Source organism: Apodemus sylvaticus, chromosome 22, assembly GCF_947179515.1.
Source record: "Apodemus sylvaticus chromosome 22, mApoSyl1.1, whole genome shotgun sequence".
Taxonomy (NCBI): Eukaryota; Metazoa; Chordata; class Mammalia; order Rodentia; family Muridae; genus Apodemus; species Apodemus sylvaticus.
In genome coordinates, this window is record NC_067493.1 from 31,086,363 (window position 1) to 31,109,508 (window position 23,146).

Here is a 23,146-nt window from a genome sequence, read left to right on the forward strand (position 1 = left end):
CACATGGATGAGAGACAATTTGGTTGGATTAATATAATACATACTGATGCTATAATGATATAATACAGATGCTATAATCGAGATTTAAGCATCATGAAGTATTCTTTAGAAAGCTCTGATTGTAGATATTTTACTTGTATGAAGATGGAAAGAGTTTATCTGAAGTATTTCTTACTGAAGTTGACATTATTGTACCTAGAACAGTGATATCTGTTGCTGATGGTTTAGATGATAACTTACGGCTTCATTGGTCACATGACAGTAGCAAGAACAGTCTTTTTGTGTCACAGGACAGCCATCTCCTTCCTCTTGGGCACTTTGGTTACTCATGAGCATGTGCACTAAGAACCACACTTGTATCCACAGGGCTTCCCTGATATTTCTCTCAATGGTGTTTTTCTATCACATGGTTTATGCTTTGATGAACCCCTTCTTATAGAAATCCCTTCTCTAACCATACCCTTCCCTTTCATAAACATCAGCCTTTGGGATGGACCTTTTTGTGGGTGCGCTATTCATACTGCCCATCCTGCATGGTATAAAGGCTTATGCAGGATAGGCCACATTACACTCATTTTAACAGTAAATCCTTGCACTTGGTCAATAAAATTAAAGAACTCTCCTCTAAAATTGGGATGAATCCTTGCACTTACTGGGCCCTGTAATGTTTGCAGCTAAAATGGTTTTTTTATTGTCTATCCTAGGAATGGTTACTGGAAGACAAAGGAAGGTCTCTAAGACACGTTATGCCTCCTTGAACAAATGGGACTCTGTTACACTAGGAAAATCCTCCCTCCCTCTCCCCGGGGGCCCCCCACCCCCACCCCGTGTCCCAAATTATACTGGACTCATAAATGCCTAAAATAAACTGCCTAGTGCCAGACTCTACAAGATTGAAGCAGCACCAGCCACTGAGTCATGTTAAACAGGATTTCCTTGATATGACAGGAAAACCTAAGCTGTCCTCTGGCCTCTGTGTACACACATGGAGAGCATCTGTACATATATGTGTACATATCCTACACACAACCCCTTATATTCAAAAAGAGAATACTATGCAAAACATGGTCTCCTTTGTATAAAACTATATTTGCCCTGTGGTACATAGAGAGATGTATAAAGTATAGAACCAAAGTATTGTAGTGGGTGGGCCAGGGGTAGCTTCAGCTTTCTGTAATTGGGAGTCCATTTTTTTTTTGGTGGCCACACCCAGGCTCTCCATCCATCCATTCAGTCTCAGATCCCTCAGGAGCACTCAGGTGGGACAGATGAAGGACAGAAATAATTCCACTTCATTTCGAACAATAAACTTCCTTGGGTGGATGCTGTCTGGCACATCCAGGCTGGAGGTCATTTCCCACGCATCCACAAAGGCCACTCGGAGACCAGCGAAGGCAGCGCGGAGCAAGCGGTTCACCTGCAGTGTGAGCCAGTCACTGCCATACACAGATTTGTAGCCAGTATTGGCCAGTTTGATGATGACCAGAGTACTGGGTTCCCGGTCCAGCAGGGCCTTCACAGCTGCTTGGATCCCTGCCAGTCTTCGTGCAAAGATGAAGGGAGGGAACGTGGTAAAGTGGGCTCCTATGCCCAGCACCACCACCGTGTAGGGTCCCCCAGCCAGGCCATGTAGTTCTCTGGCCACAGAGTGCAGGGAGGCCACTGGGGTGCGGAGAGAACGCAGGGGCCAGCTGTGGGCCCTCCAGTGCAGCACTGTCCCCCGAGTTGTCTCCACGGCCATCAGGGGACCTACCTGATAAGTGGCATGTAGATCAACTGGCTTCAGTGCTGTTGGGAGGAGGAGAAAGAAGGGTTTAACTTAGGGAACCAAGCAGGATGGCTCAGGCAGGAAGGGCTCTTGCTGCCAGAACTCATAACTTGACTTTGATCCCCTACGATCCATATGGTAGAAGGAGAGAATCAGCTCTTACACATGGTTCTCTGATCTTCTCACACACTTCAGCACATTACTGTGCACGCGCGTGCGGGCACACACACACATACACACACACACACACACACACACACACACACTGAATTAACATATGATTGCTAATTATCTTCTTGTACACACATACATTTCCCTTATTATTTATTTGTTTGTTTATTTATTTATTCATTTGTTCATTTATTCATTTATTTTGGGCAACTAATCTCACTTTATTGCCTTGACTAGCCTGAGCTTCATTATGTAGAGAAGGCTGGCCTTGAAGTCACAGATCTGCTTGCCTCTGTTTCCAAGTGTTGGGATTAAAGGTACACAATTCTATACCCAGTATGCACACATGCACACACACACACACACACACACACACGTATACACAGATATAGATAGACAATGTCTATGTGTACATGTATATAACACATATATGTGTATTTATATAGTGTATGCACAATATGCATCACACATAACTATTTGAAAGATTCCTATGTGACTCATGCTAGATTTTAACCTTCTTTGTAGCTGAGAATGGTTGGCCTTGAATTCCTAATCTTCTAGTCTTGTGGTGGTTCAAATACATTTGGCTCAGGAAGTGGCACTATTTATAAGTGTGGCCTTGTCATATAGTAGGGGTGGCCTAGTTGGAGGAAGTGTGTCACTGTGGGCATGGACTTTAAGATCTTTGTCCCAGCTGCCTGGAAGCCAGTCTTCTCCTAGCAGGCAAAAAGATGAAGATGGAGAACTCTCAGCTCCTCCTGTACTATGCCTACCCAGATGCTGCCAGTCTCCACCTTGATGATAATGAACTAAATTCTGAACCTATAAACCAGCCCCAATTAAATCCATGTAAGAGTTACCTTGGTCATGGTGTCTGTTCACAGCAGTAAAGTCCTACCTGAGACTTATCTCCAGAGTGCTGCAACCATAGGAGTACACTACTATATTCAAGTTGAAGTAGTATTCATCTCTCCACTATAGATAGGGATGCTGAGATCCTAGAATGTTAAGTATTTTACCTTGATCACACACGATGGTGTCAGGGGATGTAGCTTAGCATGTGGAATGCTTGCCTAGAGTCGTAGGGCTAGTGGGATGACTCATTAGGAAAAAGCCTTGTGGTGCAGGCCTGATGACCTGAGTTCCATCTCAGGAAGGAGAAAACTGACTTCTGAAAGTTGTCCTGTGAATTCCACACATGTGCCATGACATGTGTACAACCTTGCACATACCACATACATGTGCACACACACATGCATGCACACACAATACATATGCACATACACATACTGAAAATAATAAAATAAAACATAGTAGACTGTATCTAAGAGTGACATCAGAAATTGTTTTCTGGCTGGGCAGTGGTGGTGCACACCTTTAATCCCAGGACTTGGGAGGCAGAGGAAGGCGGATTTCTGAGTTCGAGGCCAGCCTGGTCTACATAGTGAATTCCAGGACAGCTTTTCTCAAAACCTCCTCCCCCCAAAAAAGAAATTATTTTCTGTCCTCCACCACAGACAAACATACATATACACACATGTACACATGCACACATGCACACACACATATGAGATGATGGCTATAGATTTTATTTAGAAACACAGCAATGATGCTTTTGCTATCATCCCACATTACATTGTTTGAAGGTGTGTTGCACTGTCCTTTAGCTATTTTCGTGAGCTCTGGTAACTAAATAGGGAAGGCAATCTCCTGAATGAGTTTATTCTTGTAGGCTGGGGATGTGGATAAGTTAGTTGAGATCTTGCCTACCCCACCCTAAGTTATATCACAAATACCCCGAACATTACACCAACAGGATGTGGTAGCATATGCCACATCCTTTAATCACATGGGAGGTGGAGACAGGAGGATCAGAGCTTCATGATCAACCTTGGCTATGAATAGAGCTCCAGGCCAACCTGAATGACATGAGATTTCCTTCATTCACACATGTGCGTGTGACACACTGTTCTTAAAACTCACTTCCAACTGGGATTTGCTCTTAAGTTTAACAATCAGGATACACAGGCTGGTAGACCTTGTGCCTTTGAGGCCAGCTTGATCACCATACTGAGTTCTGGGCCAACAAGCACTACATAGTGTGATCTTATCTCATAAAACCAAGCAAACACCCTACTCCTTCACTCACTGCCCTTCAGAAAGCCAGCAACCTGCACCACTTTTCTCCTAAGGGAGGGAGTCTCCCTCAAGGCAATCTCTGTCAGACCTCTCCATCAGGAGTCCTCACTGTCCCTCCTCTCCCCTCAGGGTCACTCACAGGGCACTGTATCTCGAAGATACTCCCACCACTGCCGAAGTGTGGAATCCCCCATCATGTAGACAATGCGGCCAGCCAGGCAGTTCCGGATGCTGTCCACAGTGGGGAAAGAGCGGCTAGAACAAAATGTTGAGTGCCATCTGTCTTGGTGGTAGAAGCCGGAGGGTTTCAGAGACAGGTGACCAGGGCGGCATGGGGGCCTTGAGGGCAAGGCTACAAGAAAGAGAAGAATCGAGTAGATGCAAAAAACCAACCAAACCAACCAACCAACCAACCAAACAAACAAACAAACAAAAAGCAAAATAAACTCATACCTTATGTCACCTTCTTTACATTTTTTTGTAAATAAATTGTTTTTACATTTATTTGTGTGTGTGTGTGTGTGTGTGTGTGTGTGTGTGTGTGTGTGTATGTGCACATGAGTGTTTTAAACAGTTTTATGTGGCCCATGACAGCCTTAAATTCCTACATAGTTGATATAGGCCTTGATATCTTTGGTGGTTTGAATAAGTTTGGCCCCCATAGACTCTTGCAATTGAATGCTTAGCCCACAGGGAATGGCACTACTAGGAGATGAAACCTTGTTGGGGTAGGTGTTTCCTTGTTGGAGGGAGGGTGTCAATGTGTGGGTGGGCTTTGATGTCTCCTAGGTTTAAGCTCTGCCCAGTGTAGAAGTCCAGTCTTCTCCTGGCTGCCTACAGAAGAAAGCCTTCTTCTAGCTGCCTTCAGATCAAGATGTAGAACTCAAAGCTCCTACTCTAGCACCATGTCTACCATCTGCTTCCTGCCAAGCTTCCCACCATGACGATAATGGACTGAACCTCTGAAACTGTAAGCCAGTGCCAATCAGTGTCTAATTTATGAGTTGCCTTGGTCACGGTGTCTCTTCCCAGTAATGACATCCTAACTAAGACAACATTCTAATGGAGCTGGAGAACATAATACTAAGTGAGGTAACCCAGTCTCAAAAGATCAATTATGGTATGCACTCAGTGATAAGTGAATATTAGCCTAGAAACTTTGAATACCCAAGACAATCCACATATTAAATGATGTCCGAGAAGAACAGAGGAGTGGCCCCTGGTTCTGCAAAGACTCAGTGCAGTACATGGGAACACTGAGGACCTAGAGTGTTAATTAAGTAATTTACCATGATCAAGAACAATTGATGCAAGATAATTCCTATCCATTCACACTGAGGCAGTGAGAGGCCAGTGATTGGAGGGGTGAGAGGAGGAGGAGGAGCTAAGAGAAGGGGTGGAGAGAGAGGCAGTGAGAGGCCAGTGATTGGAGGGGAGAGAGGAGGAGGAGCTAAGAGAAGGAGGGGCTAAGAGAGAGGGAGCCTGGGAGCTGCACGAGGGAGCTGAGGAGGAGCCATGCAAATCAGATGTGTTTCTGGTGTGCTGAGAGGTTAGAAATATTGGGATATAACTTTATTATTGTAATTTGGCATTATGTAATTGGGAGTTTCATATACATAAATATACATAAATATATTATGTATAAATACAAAAATATATTTATATATTTATATAAATATAAACTACTAAAATTTAAGAGACATGATTTGACGGATACTTGGAAGGAGTGGGAGCTGGGCAGGAAAGAGACCCGCCAGGACTTGGAGCAGAGGCCTGGCGGGGCGCTACTCAGTTTTAGTCAATTCCCACTACATTTTGTGAACGAACGTAGGGCATATTTTCATTAGAAACCTGAGATTATTAGTCTAAAAGTTAAGAGTTTTGTTTTTCTTTGTTTTGGGTTTTTTTGTGTGTGTTATAAAGTGCCAAAATTGGGTCACATGACCCAGGCGGGCCCAGTCGAAACAAAGGAAAGACTGAGAATACTGAGGACCCCTAGTAGGGAAAATAGGTCTTAACGGGATACTCAAATTCTAACGTGGGCACCACGGGAAATCAGGGTTTAAATCCTGCTTTTACTAGCTGCTTATAAGAGGGTACAGATGGAAGGGTGAATCAACTGTGTTAAGTTAGAATAAAGATAGTTTATTTCATTGGTTTTAGATGGTTTTAAGTTGAACTAGTATAGGGAAGTAGTCACTGACTCTAGAGTAAGAGTGGAGTGACAACTATTACCTGCTTAGCACAGGAATTAATTATTAAAAGTCTGTGGCTCGGGTAGAGAGCTCAACAGATAGATAGTGAAAAGGTATAACAGAATGGCTGCCCTGGGTAGAGGCTTATGAATCCAGGGCCACCCTGGTCTACCTAGCACATTCCAGACCAGCCAAGGCTACAGAGACCTAGTCTCAAAACAAACAAAAACAAGTGGAGAAAAGGACCATGAACTTCTGAGGATGCTCTGAGTTGTAGAATGCTTACCTATTGTATTTGATTCTCTAGGTTCAAGTCTCAGCACTGAAACAACCAGTTGTGTCAGCTTCTGGCCTGTACTCAGGAGGGGGAGGCAAAGGGATTACAAATTTGAGGTTGTGCCCATTAGATGGATCATTGAGTACAGGCATGTGCTTTGCAAGCCTGGTGTCCACCTGAGTTCAATTCTCCAGGACCCACTCACAGGTGGAAGGTGAGAACTGACTCCACCCAGCTACCCTCTGACCTCATACACACACATGTCACGTGTACACCCTCACCCGTACATATACACATACATAACCACACACACGTAAGTAATGTCCAAAGGTCATTAAGATGTCTCCACTGCCAAGCTTGATGGCCTGAGTTTGATCCTGAGACTCAGGGGGTGGTGGAGAGAAACTGTTTCTGCAATTTGCCCTCTGAGCTGCACACTTTTGCTGTGCTATGCCTGGTATCCTTGGCTACACAGCAGTTTCAAGGCCCCCCCTGTGTCAGCCAAGACACTATTTCAAAGAAAAGGCAAGCACCAGCTGGGATGGCCCAAGCCTTGAATACCAGCGCTCATCAGACAGAAGCCAGCAGATCTCTGAAGCGTCTGAGACCAGCCTGCTACACACAGAATGTTCCAGGCCAGCTAGTGCTGCATAGCTAGGCCCTGTCTGAGGCAAGAAAACAACAAGAAACCCAGTTGAACAACAACAACTAAAGCTCTCTCTGAACTGCAGTTGGAAGCAGTGTGCAGAAGAGACGCTGCAGACCACACCCAGGGCAAGGCTGTGGAGGGCTGCAGTCTGGCACACAGCGCCAAGCCCTGCTGTCACCACCACACACCAAGAAAAGGATAAGGGAGCCAAAAGGGCATAGAGCCAGGAAACAGGGTGAGCCACGGAGACAATTCCCATGGATGTTGTGCAGCCTCATCCTCCAAAATCAAAGCCAGAACCCCGAAAAGGCCCCTTCAACACAGGGGTGACCAAAGGGCGACAAGGACAGCTACTGCTGTCAAGGATGGAAATACAGAACGGCCAGGGTTTGTCTATGCAGTGGAGCTACGAGCGTGCTCGCCTAGCCTTCACGAGGCCCTGGCTTTGACCCTGAGTTTGAATTCAATATCAGGTGAGGCTAGACTCGAACTTGTAATCCTCTTTTTCCAGAGTGCCAAGAAAGTAGGTATGCACCTCACTGCTGGATTTACCCCTGGTGCTCTTGCTTTCCTTCTTTTTGTTAGTATACATGCAGGTGTGTAGGCCATCTGTGTGTGAATACTATTCCCCAGCCTATAGAGGAGTGCTTTTACAAAGAACAATAAAAGGCAGGGAGAGCATTTGAACTCAGGAAGTGTGCTGTTACAGCCCCACTACTAACCACTGTACCACACTTCCCTGGTAGGACAAAGGCTAAAGACCTGGAATAAATCCCATCTGAGGGCTGGAGAGATCGCTCAGTAGACTGTGCAACGGTGAGGACTTATGTTTGACCCCTAGGACATGTGCAAAAGCAGGATGTGGTATGCCTGAACCCCAGCACTTGGGAAGGTAGAGATGGAAAAACCTAGAGCATCACTGACCAGCCAGCTGAGCTAGACAGCAAACACCAGACTCAGGGAGAGACTTTGTTTTCTAAACCAAAAACGACCTTTATGTGTCCCAGTGTTTACTGTTCTAGAGTTTGTGTGGCTCCTGGAGCCCTTCCTCCATCCTGGGGCTGACAGCTGTGGCCATAGATGACCCTTTCCTGGTAGGAGTGGTCACCCACGTGTGGAAACAACTCAAGTACTTCCCTCAGTGACCGTACTTTTGGGGCTTAGCGATGCTAGGGGTCAGGGCAGTTGAACTCTAGCCTGGGCGTTCCGAGTGGCTGGACACAGGCATCCCAAGTCACGGGGCTGAACACTTAGATCCTTGTGCCTGAGGCTCTAGACCCAACCTGGCCTCCTCTAGGTACATTGTATCATGTTTATTCAGGGACAGCATGAAGGAACTGGTACATTCCACTCTGTGCCCAATGTCCTTTAGTGGCTGAGCAGATTTTCTAAACAGATTTCTTTCTGATTACGTGTGTGTGGAGTGGGTTCATGTGGACTGTCAAGGACCCTCATTCCAGCTCTGTCTGCTGTTGGGGTGTCCGCTATAGATTCCCCTTTTCCCCCACCTCAGGTTCACCTTTGGGTTGGGAATAGGATGAATCCAGGCTCCCTTCCTTCTCTGAGGGAGGCGTCAATGCCTTCAGTTCCTTCCTTTCTGAGGGATCACCCAGAGAGTGCCTGGCTAGTCAAGGCCTCGAGACACAGGCAAGCCACTATGCAAACACTGTGTTTGGAACCTCTCCAGGCAATAATGTGGATACTGGCCCTCCCATGCTTGCTGGCTGTGGCTGGAAAGAGCAGAATTAGCTGTTCCTTCCTGCTTGAGTCCTGCACACAATCTAACCAGCTACCCTCGTTTCCTGTTTTGATCACTCTCAGATAGCAAATCACTGCCAGTTGAAACTGCTTTCCCTGCACATAATGTAACACAAAGTAAAATAAAATAAGATACAGAGCAAGTGGGGAGAACATCCTGACACCAGACTTGTATCGTATACTTCAGCACAGGTAAGTAAACACCACCCATATACCACACAAATACAGAGATACAGGCCCCATGCACACAAACACAACACAACACAACACAACACAACACACACACACACACAGACACAGACATAGACAGAGACAGAGATAGGCCCAGAGACAGGCATAAACTCTCAGACACACATACATACATTACAAACACACATGTACACATGACAGAGGACACAGACACAGAGAGACAGGCACACACGTCTATACCCCAACACAGCTATATACACAGAGAACTGAGACACACAGATAAACACAGAAACACATACACATGCATACAGATACAGATAAACACTCAAATACATTTACAAGCACACACACACACACACACACACACACACACACACACACACACACATACTCATAAGCCCACAGTCCATCTAAACCGACACCCATCCCCCACCACATCATGACCCGGCCTCGCTCACCCAAGTTACTCACGTTCCCCCGGGCTGCTGGTACGACCAGGATTGGAGGTATTCCTGAAGGGAGTTTCTGGTCAGTCACGTTCCTGAGGAAACACTGAGTGTGAGCGTTGACATAGGTTGACCAGGTGAAATGTAGGTTTGCAAAAGCAGACCATGGCTAACTGGTTATTTATGCTCTGCCTAAATCAAGATCACTACAACAAAGTGGGCACACTACATGGGGGCAAGTATAGTGGTTAGGAGGAATATACAAGGAAAGGTCTTACCAGTTCACTAATAGTTAAGATAACAGAAGAGTCACATAGTTCCCTTTTATAATAAATGGAGCTCCACAGCAAGCGAGAAAATGGAATTTTCCTGCCACTAAATAAATGTTGTTACTTTTGTTACACAGTCACTAGGGAATATAACTCCTTCTTCCAACCCACCCCATCCCACCTCACCCCTGTGTTTTTGACACAGGGTTTTGTGCTCATTCATCCCAGGCCAAGGAGGCCTTGAACTCTTTAACTTTTCTGCCTTCATTCAAAGGTCACCCTCAACCACACCAGAAACGCAAGTTCACTCCAGGCATAAGAATCTCTAGATGATGGTTGACGGTAGTGATAACGATTATGGTACGATGAAGATGATGAAGGCCATGTTCTTGCTGTCAAGCCTGACAGACTTGAGTTGATACCCGGGCTCCACATGGCGGAAGGAGAGAATTGACTTCCTCAAGTTGTCTTCTCACCTCCACATGCCTATGTTAAGATTGGGACACATTCAAGATTCTAGACTTCTTACCCAGCCAGTAGGTCTTCATCATGTGACGTGGTCACCTTCAGATAACTTCCACTTGAGTGACCCACTAGAGCATTGCAGGGCAAAGTAGGGGGTTGAGCACAGAACCAGATCTCCTCAGAAACCACATCCTTGTACTGGCAGGTAGGCCCTTTGGCTCCAGTTGACTGGGGGTCCACGTTACAGATGACAGTCTCTTGAGAGCCATCTGTTCCTTGGAAATACCCTCTGAAATCAACAGTGGCTCGTTTTCCTCTCCAGACTCTTTGCAGGACCCCAACTGCCTCGCTGGAGTGGATCAGCCGCACTTGCACCCGGGCCCAGCCAGCCCAGAGCAGGGGGAAGGACAAGAGGTAAGTGCCATTCTCCAGATCCTTCACCTCCCCTGGGACTCCTGCTCTCAATTCTGGGCCCAGCAGCTGTGCCTGAAACAGATCTCCTCCATGAGCCTTGGGCCTACCCCAGTGATCCCTAGCCACCAGGATGGCCTCTAGGTTACTTCCCAGAGTATAATTGGCCTGGGCAGGACCCTTCAAGTGGTAGGAGGAGGTTTTGGGGCTGGTAGAGTCCAAAAAGTGATCCCTGTGTCCACCAGTTGGAGGCCAGTATAGAAGGTTGGTCAGGTTGGAGAGTTCATGAGTGAGAGAGTCCCAGTCGATGGATTCTGAGACATACTCAGAGACAGGATTGGGTTGTGCAAGCCAATGGATCATGGGCTTGGGCCAATACATCATGAGGCAGAACACCTGTGGGTAAAGAGATGATTATGACAATGTGTTGTGTGTGTCCCATGTTCTTCCTCAGAGAAGGTGTTCCTATTGGATGAGTAGCACCCATGTCTTACCTGCCTGTGTCCTTCATAAATCTGGCATTTGAGTCACCATGACCTTTATGTGGAAGAAACATCTCAAGGCTAGGAATTCATGGAAATTCCCACTATAGTCACCCCATGTTAACAGGGAAATTGGGGCCCAATTGGTGTTTGTCTTCATATTTTTTTTATGTACATGTATGAGGGTTTTGCTTTCATCTATCTATGTACCATACTATGTCTGGTGCCCAAGGAGAACAGAGGAAACATTGACTCACCTGAAACTCGAGGTACAGATGGTTGTAACCTGCACTATGGGTGTTGGGAACTGAATCTAGGGACTCAGTAAGAGTAGTGAATACTTTTAATCACTGAGCCATTTCTCCAGCTTTGAATGCCTGTTGGGTTTGTATTTTCTTTCTAAACAGTGTGTGTGTGTGTGCACTCATGCACACACGTGCATGGATCTTGTGGCCTGAAAGTGAACCTCAGAGGACAATGTGTAGGGTGATTTCTCTTTTCCCTCATGTCCAAGGGATCAAATTCAGGTCATCAGGTTTGGTAACTAGCTCCCTCACATGCTGAGCCATCATGCTGATCCCATTGTTGACATTGTCTGATATGCTGGAAAACAGTAGCTTAGATCCTTACATACTCTTCAGACCCAAGAACTTAAAATCCAAACTAGCAGTGGAGAGAGAGAGCCAAGAGAAATCTCACCATGTACATTGGTATATCACCAAGATTTGAGGGTAGGTAGAACTTAAAAATGGGGATAAAGAGGCCAATAAATGGATTCTGTGAATGTTTACCTGAATACCATGTTCATGGACATGCATAGTATATAATATATGCGTATAAATGCTACTTAACTAACCTATATATGAATACAGTGAGGATCAACATCCAAATTACTTCTATGTATGTTTGTGAATTACAAACTGATTATAACATCTATAAACATGGGATAAGGCTAGGTATGGCATGTTTATAGTCCCAAACTTTAGTAGATGGTAGCAGGAAATTCAGTAGTTTCAGGTCACTTTTTGGTAATTTGAGGGCAGAGTTCCCGGGGGAGTAGAGCACAGCTAAATGTGTGCTATTGACCTGGATAAAGCTATGTCAAGGACCCAAATGCCTCAGACCCATGGGAAATTGGAAAAGCCTTCCCCAAGCTAGCCTCAAGGAAATGGCAAAGCCTTCCCTAGTGGTCTGAGAGTGAATGTTGACCACCAAGAACAGCATCAGCAGTGAAGTGGAGTTCACCAGAACCTGGATGCTACAGAGGGCAGAGCTGGAGAAGTGACCCAAGCCCTTTGGAAAATGCCAGAAGATCATGCGTGGACACCAGACACTAGAACAGGAAGCTGTAAAGTTGAAGTTGCCTTGGCGACCCCAAGATGTAGAGATGCCAGAGCCAAGTAATACATGCCAAGGAAAGCTGCTAAGAGGAAGTGGAGCAGCCAAGGAGACAGGATTCTGTTGCAGTCCACAATGCTGAAAGGAGTTGGAGATCTGAAGAACACTTTGACTTCAGACATGGAAATGTAGAGTTTAGAGTTTGCCCAGCCGGGTTTTGATCTTGCTTTGGTTCTGTATTTCCTCACTGTGACATTTTGGAATGGCAATGTATATCCTGTGATGTTGAAAGTATGTGATCTGTTTTTTTTTTTTATTTTGACATTATAGGGGAATATAGTTAAGTAATTCATGAACCTCAGATGAGACTTTGAACTTTGGACTTTTATCATTGTTGAGACTGCTATAGACTATGGGAACTAAGTGTAGTTTGTATTATGCTCTGGTTAGTTATGGGCACCATACATTCATGTGCCTGAACAAGCCTGTGGGGCAGGAAGTGGGATTTGCTGGTTGAATATGCTTGGCCCATGGGAAATGGCACTCTCAGGAGATGTGGCCTTGTTGGAAGAAGTGTCCCACTGTGTATGTGGGCTTTAAGTTCTCCTATGCTTAAGCTCTGCCCAGGGCAGAGGAGTCACTGCTCCTGTCTGCTTTTAGATCAAGATGTAGAAGTCTTAGCTCTCTGGCACCCAGCCAGCCTGAGTGATGCTGTGCTTCCCCTGTGATGATAATAGACTGGACCTCTGAAAATGTAAGCAGCACCAATTCAATGATTGCCTTTGTAAGAGTTGCTTTGGTCATGGAGTCTCTTCACAGCAATAACCACCCCCCCCAACACATACACATCATACACTCCACATTCCATACAATTACACACCATCCCACACACATACACAAGATAATCATGAAAAAAATGCATTAAGTAGGAAGCTGGAGACTTACATCCTCCATTGCAAGCATGAAGCAGAGACAGAAAACTGGAAGTAAGATTAAGCCTTAAGCTCTCAAAGCCCTGTCCCAGGAACCCATGTCCTTCGGTAACAACGCCACTTCCAATCGTCTCAAACACCACAACCAAGGACCAAGTATTCAAATACTAGAGTCTTTTGGGGACATCACTCACTTAGACTACCACACATGATAACAATTTATAAAGCCTTATAAAAAATCTGTAGTCATGGGGCTAAGAAATGAATAAATGGCTAAAACCACATATTACTCTTGCAGAGGATCAGAGTTCAGTTCCCCATACCTGTAACAGAGACTCAGACCTTGGCACAACTGACTCTATGAAAGAAGTGTCATTCAGGCTGAAAACCTCAGTACACAGAGAGCACCACCTGCCAAAACCAAAGACATCATCCAGAAAAGCTCATAGTTATAGGAACGTCTCTTAAATGTACTACTATTGCTTTTAGGCTTCTGTAGTTCTGCTCTTGTTAACTGTTCTTGTGCCAACCCAGGAATGGTTTGGTGCTTAAAAGTTCAACCTGAGAAATACTCTGTGCTACACTCGGATCTCAAACACATAGAATAGTCACTGGCCTCCTAATAAAGACTTTCTACTGGTTTAAGCCTAGGTCCAAGCAATCTTCCGTGCTGAATATCACAAGTCATTTCTGGAAGCCCCAGCGAGACCCCAGAGACGAAACCTTGAGACACTGTGGAGGTCAGAGATCCTTGGAACAAGGAAGAGTGCAGAGGTCAGGGGACCCTTAGTGTACAACCTGAGATGTTCAAGTCCCCAGGGCTCCCTTTGATCAATCACTGCCTAACTCTTCAGAGGGGTCTGACATCTCTTCCCCAAAAGTAAATAACTAGAAAGTGGCCTGGGCTGTCACCTATGGAGGTAAGTCTGGTTAAAGTGCCTTCTATTTAGACACATAAGAGAGGTTGGACATAGCTGCTCATCCAGTGTCTGGGATCCCTATGAGACAGGACTGAATCCCTCTGTCTGTTCAAGGGTATGGATATGCGGTGACCACCCCTGGTTGTTTTTTTTTTCCTCTCTCTCTCTCTCCCCCCTCCTCTCTTCCCCCTCCCTTCCTCTCTCTCTCTCTCTCTTTCTCTCTCTCTCTCTCTCTCTCTCTCTCTCTCTCTCTGTGTGTGTGTGTGTGTGTCTGTCTGTCTGTCTATGTGTGTGTGTGTTCCTATGTGTTTCTGTCAGTTTTCTTTCCCTGTATTGACCAGTGACTTTCTCTGGTGTGAGACTTTCCACTTGCTAGGCTTAAGCCCTGTCCTGTCCTATGGAGGACCAGAATCACTTTCACTCTGTCAGGTTACCCAGAGAAACTTAAAACACCTCTACCTGCACACTCTGGGAGCAGGAGCAATTGCTCGTTGTGTTGATTGACTCCTGATCCCTGTCAGGGTTGGTCCCTGTGTGGAAGTGGGCCTCTCCTCCAGGGCCCTCTGCCATCTAAGCAGAATGTACACAGAGATGGGGGAAATAGTTAATTCTGCTGAGCATTCCCTCTGCCCCATGCCTGCTCTAAGCAGACCCAGGGAACGAGATTCAACCAATAATACATACAACCCAGCATTTTCTGAAAAAAAAATTTAAAAAATTCCTTTGGGAATTTTAAAAATTAAAAAATTCCAGGGGCTTTGTGGCAGCCATGTAGCCTAGACATAACATATTTCCCTTATGCCCAACACTGGCCAAGGAGACTAAATAATTTATCTAGTTCCTTAGGATTAAAGATAGCTACTAAATAAGATTTTCTTTTTCACCCTTGGCCCAAATATCAGAAAAAATTATAAAAGTTTATAAGATTTCAAGGTATAAGTAAGTCCCAATTGCTGGAGGTAGTTTTTAAAAAGCATTTTAACAACAGAGAACTGATTGGGACAAGACCTTTAACATAAACTGAAAGCCATGATCATCTTATTTGTTGATGACACACAGTTAGACTTACAGATACCCATGGCCATGGAAATGCCCTTTGACATTCTGTCCAAACATTTGTGCCCTGTAGCCACAGGAAGGCCCATCTGTCTATGAGCTGTGGTGGCTACTGCTAGGGTAATGAAAAACAAAACAAAACAAAACAAAACAAAAGGACAACAACAACAAAAACAAGTTAACTCTGAGTCAAGATGTTAGACCCCCTCCAGCACCCTGTGGCACAGCTGAAGCCCTCCCCTGCAGAGCACCAAAACACTGGTGATGTAATGACTGTGTGACCCAGAGCCATGCCCTATGCCTGACCCACTTTCAAGTCCTATTTGAGGAACCCACTGCCATCAATCAGTTCAGCTACCTCTTTCTGATGACACAATGGCTCAGCCACAAGTGTCAGGACATGAAAGATGAAACCAGGGACACAGGAACTGCTGTTGTTATTTTAACAGAGAGGATTTGGGTCCAAGCCAGTTACCTCAGCCTAGAGAGCAGAACTGATTAATCTTATGCTGGCTCTCAGAAGGGGAAAAGGAAAGTCTCCCACTATATACCCAGACTGTCAGTTGATAAGCTTTTACTACTCAGATTATGATCTGTAGATAAGGAGGGCTTTTCATTGCTGGGAAAAAGGATATTAGAAATTGTTGGCCTGGGGTTGGGGATTTAGCCCAGTGGTAGAACGCTTGCCTAGCAAGCGCAAGGCTCTGGGTTCGGTCCTCAGCTCTGTTTAAAAAAAAAAAAAAAAAGGAATTGTTGGCCTTCCTAGAGGGCATTTGGCCTCCCCTAGAAATTGCTGTCCTCCACAGTATGAGGGTCATAGTCCACCAGTCATTACCCTCAGGCCTTGACTGTAAGCTGAGAAAGACAGACACGGGAAGGCATTAGCTAGCTAGAGTGACCACACACAGCGACCCATAGGAAGACAAACACAGGCAAGGTACTAGCTAGAGTGACTACACGCAGAAGTCCATATCTACCTTGACCTTTGCCTGCTGATGCCCACTTCACATGTCTAGTTTATGGAGTAAAGGGAAGGTATAGCAATTATCTTTGAGATAGAAGGAAAGAGTTTACAATTCTATGTGTGCCATGTGGCTGGTTCCCAGGTTGCCAGAAACAAGGGAGTTTCCATTGCAAAAATAGCATTTATAAAACTGAGGCTTCATGGGAAAAAATCCTTTAAAAAAAATTCTGGCCTTGGGAGACAAGAAAAACCTGTACTGCAGGAAGGAACCCTGGGGATAGAGTTAATCATCTCCAAAAATCAAGCAAAATCAGTCAAGGTTGTTGGTTATGCTTAGACGTCCCTTACCTGTACTGCATAGGGACAAGAAACTAACCATAGGGACAGAAACTCACTCACTCACTAACTAACTAACTAACTAACTAAACTAACTAATGGACTCTCAGCTCATTGACAGTGACTCCCTTTGACTGGGGACAGCCCAACCTAACATTAGAGGTTGTACAAGGTGCTGAAACTTACCTAATATCACAAACTTTTAGCCTAGGCATTCCCCCCTCATTCTGATGCCTGCTATTCTGCCTCATGGGTTAGTTCATATGGATAACAAGAGTATTACTGGGCCCTGAGACTGCTAGGTGGACATGTACCGGGTGAATGAATGAGCCTCTTCTGATGCTTTCCAGACTAAGTACACAGGTTGATCAGGACCCAGAGCACTAAAAGTTTCCATTTTGAGTTAAAACAACAGTTAGAGTCTCTTGCAGAAATGGTTCTATATAACTGGAGAGGCTTAGACTTCTTATGAGATAAAGAAAACTATGTCTAACTTTAGAAGAAACCTGTTGTTTCTATGCTTATTTATCATGAGTAACTAGAATAATTCTTGGCACTGTTTGGGGACTATTGGTACCAGTCTCTATTCTCTAGGCCTCTGGCTAACTACTCTGCTGTCAGCACTGGCTGTGCCCTTAAATTTCATTCTGACTGGATTAGCAGTGAGGCCCTGTTAATCCAGCTAGGCCCTGCATCTTAAACTAAAATAGAATGAGTTCATGATTTGACTCATTTACTAAAACAAGTCAGGAATACTGGGCCCCAGATGTTAGTAGCTGCCGGACCTTAGCACAACTCTATGTGGAAATGCTGTTCTAGGTGTGAAACTCAGCACAGAGCTTCCAAAACTACTGCAAAGGCCTAATCCATCCAAATTGATATAGTTCTGGGAAAGTCAAAATATACTAACCTTGCCTTTTTAACTTTCATAGTTCTGCGTCTGGCTATTTTTTGTTAACTGAAGAATGTCGACTCAGAATATTGTTTTTATGCCTATAAGCTCATCCCGAGTAAGACTCCATTCTACACTAGGATCCTGAACACCCAGCGTAATTGCTGGCCTGCTAATGAAGACTATATATTGGCTTAAACCCATGTCTAATCAGTCTTCTCTGATGAGTACCCTATATCAGTACATGAACGAATTCCCTATAACTCCAGCACCAAGGGATCTGACATCCTCTTCTTAACTCTGTGAGCACCTGCAGTCATGTACACACACACACACACACACAGAGTGGTAGCTGAGTTGATCAACCCCCCAGCTCTCCCATTCCCACTCTACCCTCTCCAGCACTGCCCAGGCAAGCTTACCCAATGTCAACGCTCCAGTGGGCGAAGGATGGAGTCACCTTTTTTATTGTCATGCCCTCAGGCTGGCTCGCCTGAACCAATGCGCTGCCCACGCAAGGTCCAGTGCCAGATCTCCTGAGTGCCACAGCCAGGGAGGGGTGAGGCAGCCTTCCCACCTGCTTGCGGCAGCAGGAGTCTGTTCTCTCTTTTTCACATGTATTTATTTGTGTGCATGTATGTATATGCACATGTTTCATGGCACATGTGTCAAACTCTGATGACAGCTTTTGAGAGGTGATTCCCTCCTTTCACCATGTGAGGCTCAAGAGACTGGTCTCAGGTTGTCAGGTCTGGCAGGAATCACCTTCACCCACTGAGCCACCTCAGCAGGCCTCAGGAATTGTTGTTGTTTGGTTTGTTTATGTGAGAAAAGTCTCACTATGTAACATTACCTGGCATGGAACTAGACCAGGCTAGTCTCAAATTCACAGAGTCTCTCCTGCTCTGTCTCCTAATTGCTCTGATTAAAGGTGTGTATCCCTATCCATAAACATCTCTACTGTTTTTCAGATTTTTGTTTGTTTGGGTTGTTTGTTTGTTTGTTTGTTTGTTTTTTGAGACAGTGTTTCTCTGTGTAGCCCTGGCTGTCCTGGAATTCTCTGTAGACCAGGCTGGCCTCAAACTCAGAAATCTACCTGCTCTGCCTTCCGAGTGCTGGCATTAAAGGCATGCGCCACCACTGCCGGGCTAAGATTTATTTTTGTTTAGGAGTGTGTGTGTGTGTGTGTGTGTGCCACAGACGTTCAGATGCCTATAAAAGTCAGAATTGGCCATTAGATCTCTCAGATCTGGCGTCACAGGTGTAACTCCACTCGGCATAAGTGCTGGGAACTGAACTCAGGTTCTTTTGGAAGAGCAGCAAGCATCTCAAACCACTTAGCCCTCCAGCCTCCCATTGCCCTCCTTTGTATTCCTCCCTCTTCCAGGTGATCACCCTTGTCATCTCATATAGTCCCTGTCTACTGTCCTGTGTGTGTGTGTCCATGTGTGTCTACTGTCCTGTGTGTGTGTGTGTGTCCATGTGTGTGTGTGTGCGTCCATGTGTGTATGTGTGTGTGTCCATGTGTGTGTTTATGTCCAACCTCTTCCTCTTTCTACAGAGGCCATCAACAGCCTGCAGATTTTGGGGAAATCTATCTAGTTCCTTTTTTTTAGGTGGTTTTTTTTGTTTGTTTGTTTTAGAGGCAGACCTCACTGGACTATTGGCCTGGAGCTTGTTTTGTAGGCCAGCCTACAAAAAGAGAGGGTAACAAAGCCTTCTCTCTCAAACAACACACATTTGCTATGGAAATGAAATCACCCTCTCTGGAAAGAAGGAATTTCTTTTTTAAAACTTTTTTCACTCTTACTGCTCTCAGAATAATGTCCAATTTGTCTTCTTATATTTCAAATCATACATTTCCTATGAAAAGTGAGAAATCTACATTTTTATGCAAAAAAAATCTTACTGCTTAAATATCAATAACAATATCCTGTGAGTTAAATTTCTAGTTTTCATAGACAGACTAACAGGAAAAGCTTCCTCCTGACACTTCTTGGCTGTTTCTTGTATATAACTTCATAGAAGAAACAAAGATTTATCCTAATCTCTTAGCTTGCTTTTGCTGGAGGCAAGGATTTAAATTGGTTTTCTCTTTCTGTTTTGTTTAGACATGCTTTCTCTGTGTAACCCTAGTTGTTCTGGACTTGCTCTGTAGATCAGGTTAGCCTTGAACTCAAAGATCTGCCTGCCTCTGCCTGCTGAGTTCTGGGATTAAAGGCAGGAGCCACTGCTGCCCAGCCTTAACTTGTTTTCTTATTTACTGCGTCCATTTCATACATGTATACAAGGCATTTCCATCACACTCACCCCATTATGATCTATCTCCCTCCCACCCTCACTGGCCCCCTTTACCCCCAAGCCCCAACCTCTGAGTGTGTGTGTGTGTGTGTACACAAGACTTTTTCTATTACCTGACCTTCCCCCCCACTCCATGCTAAAAATGAGACCAGACACCAAAAGTCTTCTTTCTCTTTATCTTAGAGGACAACATCTTCTAAAGGCAAGAGAACTGAGGTTTTGCTGGTGTAGAACACAGCCATTAATTTAATTACCATTTTCACCACAGCAGCTGTGACAACAGGCAAGGCAGCCTCAACAAGGCTAAGTCTGCAGACTTCCCCGTGTAGAAGGAAGGTTTGGGGGAGGATCCTTATCTGAAATTCCAGGTGCCCCACTCCCAGCCTTTCCCAGCTGTCTGCAATTCTGCTCCAGCTTCAGCTGGTGTCTGGCAGTGCTGGAGCCTGTAAAGGTGAAAGCTAACAATGGGGAGAACTCCATTTATGCATCTGTAGGGAAGTTGTGTGCAGGGCCTATTTGCTTATGTGGCCTCTTACTCGCATTCCTGTAAGCAAGCCAAATAAACCCATTTATTCTCCAAGCTGGGCATCGGTACAATTGTTCTCTTGACTGCTGTTCATGCCCTATGTCGGGCAAGAAGGCATTTGCTCAGGCCTTTCCAGCAATAGTCCACAAGCTCGCCTATACCTTTCTCCTTGGGACTTCCCTGGACAACTTCTTCTGAGCTTAGATTCCCTGATGGACCCCAACACATGGTACATGCTCAAACTCCTTGTAGAATGATCAAATCCTGCAGTTGATGCTCTAAAGCTACCTCAGCAGTGGAAGTAGGAAGAATGAGAGCCTCCCCTAGTCTGCTCTGCAAGATCAAAGTTAATCAACCTACACATAGGCAGAAGTGGTAAGGAAGCCAACAAGAGGCAGGGAAAGTACTTACCAAAACCAGAACGACCAACCCCACAGTCAGAATCTTGTAGCTCTTGAATTGCCCCATGAATGGATCCACACAGCCTAGACTCTTGTCGAATTATAAATATGAATCCAGGTAGCTCGTACAGTGTCATAAGTTTAACAGGTCCTTCCATTACAGAGGAGCTGATTTGTTATGTTTGGCTTCTCATTCCCATTAGCCCTGTCTTCTGACATGCGTATATGCTGTCAAACAGAGGAATGTGCTAATAGGAAACATTTCAGCCGTTGGTGCTGAGATCCAGCTGGCTCTGTTACGTTGGTGCTGAGGCAGAATTCAGGTGGGAAAAAACCGGTGTAATTCTGTGTTCGAAGACTCCTGCTTCGAAGCTGGCAGGAAGGTGTGCCCAACAGAGTGTTCTCTCCCCACAGACACCCACAGGGAGTAAATGGAAACCTAACTTTTATCTTTTCCCCCTGAGGGCTCTAGTGTAATACTTGTTCTCGCTGTAAGAAGACAGGTCGGGGTGGGGGTGAGTCTGTTTCTGTGTGTATTTTCAGCCAATAGGCTAGGAAACCAACCTCTACGTGTTGAGGGCAGCACCCACACTTGTTGTTTATTATACTAGAATGCAAATTGGATAGGACTTACTGGGAAGGCAGACGTAGGCTGAAGAGCCACAGAGGAAGAAGACATTCTACTCCAAAAAACAGGTGTTGAGGAGAAGGGAGAGAGAGAGAGAGAGAGAGAGAGAGAGAGAGAGAGAGAGAGCTAAGGCGGCTCTGGTTAGAGCTTGGCATGTCACATTTGGATTAGAATTTCATGTATTTTGTAAGAGTAGGAAATTACTGTATGTGTCAAGATAATAAAGTGATGGAGTATTGGAAGAGCATGCATCCTCTGACAGGTTTCCTTAGTTTAGGTATTTCAAAGTCTCTGTGCTACATGAGTGCAGTGCCTCAGAGGCCAGAAGAGGGCGTCAGACCTCCTGGGCCATCACTCCAGCTCCAAAGGCCATTTTAGTGAGGTCTTTTGGAAGGATTTGGAGAGCCCTTTTGCAATTTTTGGAGCCTCCTCTTAATATCTGAGGGAGATCAGGATATAAAATATGCACGTACATATAATTTTCCCAGCCTCAGTCGTTGGATCCAAGTTTATGTACTTATGAAGTGCCGCTGCAAGGCAGTTTATAAAGGGTTTCTTCAGCCCTGTAAAGGATTGCTTGAATTTTGTTTTTTTTATTTAATATATTTATTTTAAAGTGATGGCCATCACCCATGACATCCGACACAGAGAATCAATTCCAGCACTCGTGTCTCAGATCAATTTCCTCAGCACGGCTTCATCCTGACCCTGGCAGAAGAGAGAGTGCGTGCGTGCGTGCGTGCGTGCATGCGTGCATGCGTGCGTGCGTGCGTGCGTGCGTGCGAGCGAGTGAGCATTTTGAAACCTCAAATCCCACTCCTATAACACACTTCCTCCAACCTTCCTGATGCTGATACCCTTGAATACAGTTCCTCATGTTGTGGTGGTGCCCCACCCACCCCTGACCATAAAATTATTTTCGTTGAGACTTCCTAACTGTAAAGTTGCTACGGTTATGAATCATAATGTAAATATCTGTATTTTTCTGATGGTCTTAGGGGACCCCTGTAAAAGAGTCCTTCATCCCCCAAAGGGGTCTTGACCCACAGGTTGAGACCACTGTTCTAGTCCTTCTCAGCGTCACTCCCTGGTGACTGAGCTTTCAAATACATGAGCCTGTGGGAGCCATTCTTATTCAGAGCAACACAGTCTGGTTGCTCATACCTGCAATGCCTGCACCAGGGGGCAGGAGGATCAGAAACTCAGTTTATCCTTAACTACATAGTAACTTTGAGGCCAGGCTGTGCTACAAGTAATCCTGCAGACCCCCCCAGTCCCAAGACTGTAAAAGCCAGAGTTTGGGGAGGCCTGAATAAAAACAGTGCCTTCTTTACGTGATTGAACTGCTGTAGCCATGACGGCTCCACTGTGGTTGTCTGCACGAGTCCTACATTAAGATCAAGCTGGCCGACATTCCGACATGGGAATGACTTACCAACCCCTGGTTGAGGAGCTACAGCGTGCTATGGGTACGGAAAGAGGAAGAGTCCAGTTTTTTAAGGGCGTAGCTCACACACCCTAGAATATATTAGCAATTAAAACTATTCAATGGGCTATTAAAAAAAAAAAAAGACACCACGTTGAAAAGAGCTGAGAAAGTCAAGACGGACCTGAGAGGAGTTAGGGGGAGCAG

General features: G+C 45.2%; 1 protein-coding gene across 2 annotated transcripts; it reads right to left on the bottom strand.

Moving 5' to 3' along the window:
- Positions 1 to 1,068: 1,068 nt before the first annotated feature.
- LOC127673067 (NXPE family member 3-like) lies at positions 1,069 to 21,395 on the bottom strand. 2 transcript variants are annotated; one of them, XM_052168613.1, is made up of 6 exons: positions 20,896 to 21,395; positions 10,391 to 11,133; positions 9,605 to 9,687; positions 6,560 to 6,625; positions 4,218 to 4,430; positions 1,069 to 1,788 (listed from the first exon to the last, which is right to left on the bottom strand). In XM_052168613.1, the coding sequence occupies exons 1-6, from the start codon at positions 20,950 to 20,952 to the stop codon at positions 1,256 to 1,258; spliced, it is 1,695 nt and encodes a 564-aa protein (XP_052024573.1). In that variant the 5' UTR covers positions 20,953 to 21,395; the 3' UTR covers positions 1,069 to 1,255. The 2 variants fall into 2 exon arrangements, with proteins under 2 accessions (XP_052024573.1, XP_052024574.1); XM_052168614.1 differs by lacking the exon at positions 6,560 to 6,625.
- Between the last annotated feature and the right edge of the window lie 1,751 nt (positions 21,396 to 23,146).

Excerpts from the sequence above, each read along its gene's own strand:
- LOC127673067 (XM_052168613.1), bottom strand. The coding sequence starts at position 20,952 with ATGGGGCAATTCAAGAGCTACAAGATTCTGACTGTGGGGTTGGTCGTT. Across the intron at positions 9,688-10,390 it reads GATGAAGACCTACTGGCTGG|GAACGTGACTGACCAGAAAC; the intron begins GTAAGAAGTCTA and ends GTGTTTCCTCAG. Across the intron at positions 6,626-9,604 it reads GGGGAACGTGAGTAACTTGG|GCCAGAAGCTGACACAACTG; the intron begins GTGAGCGAGGCC and ends TCCTGAGTACAG.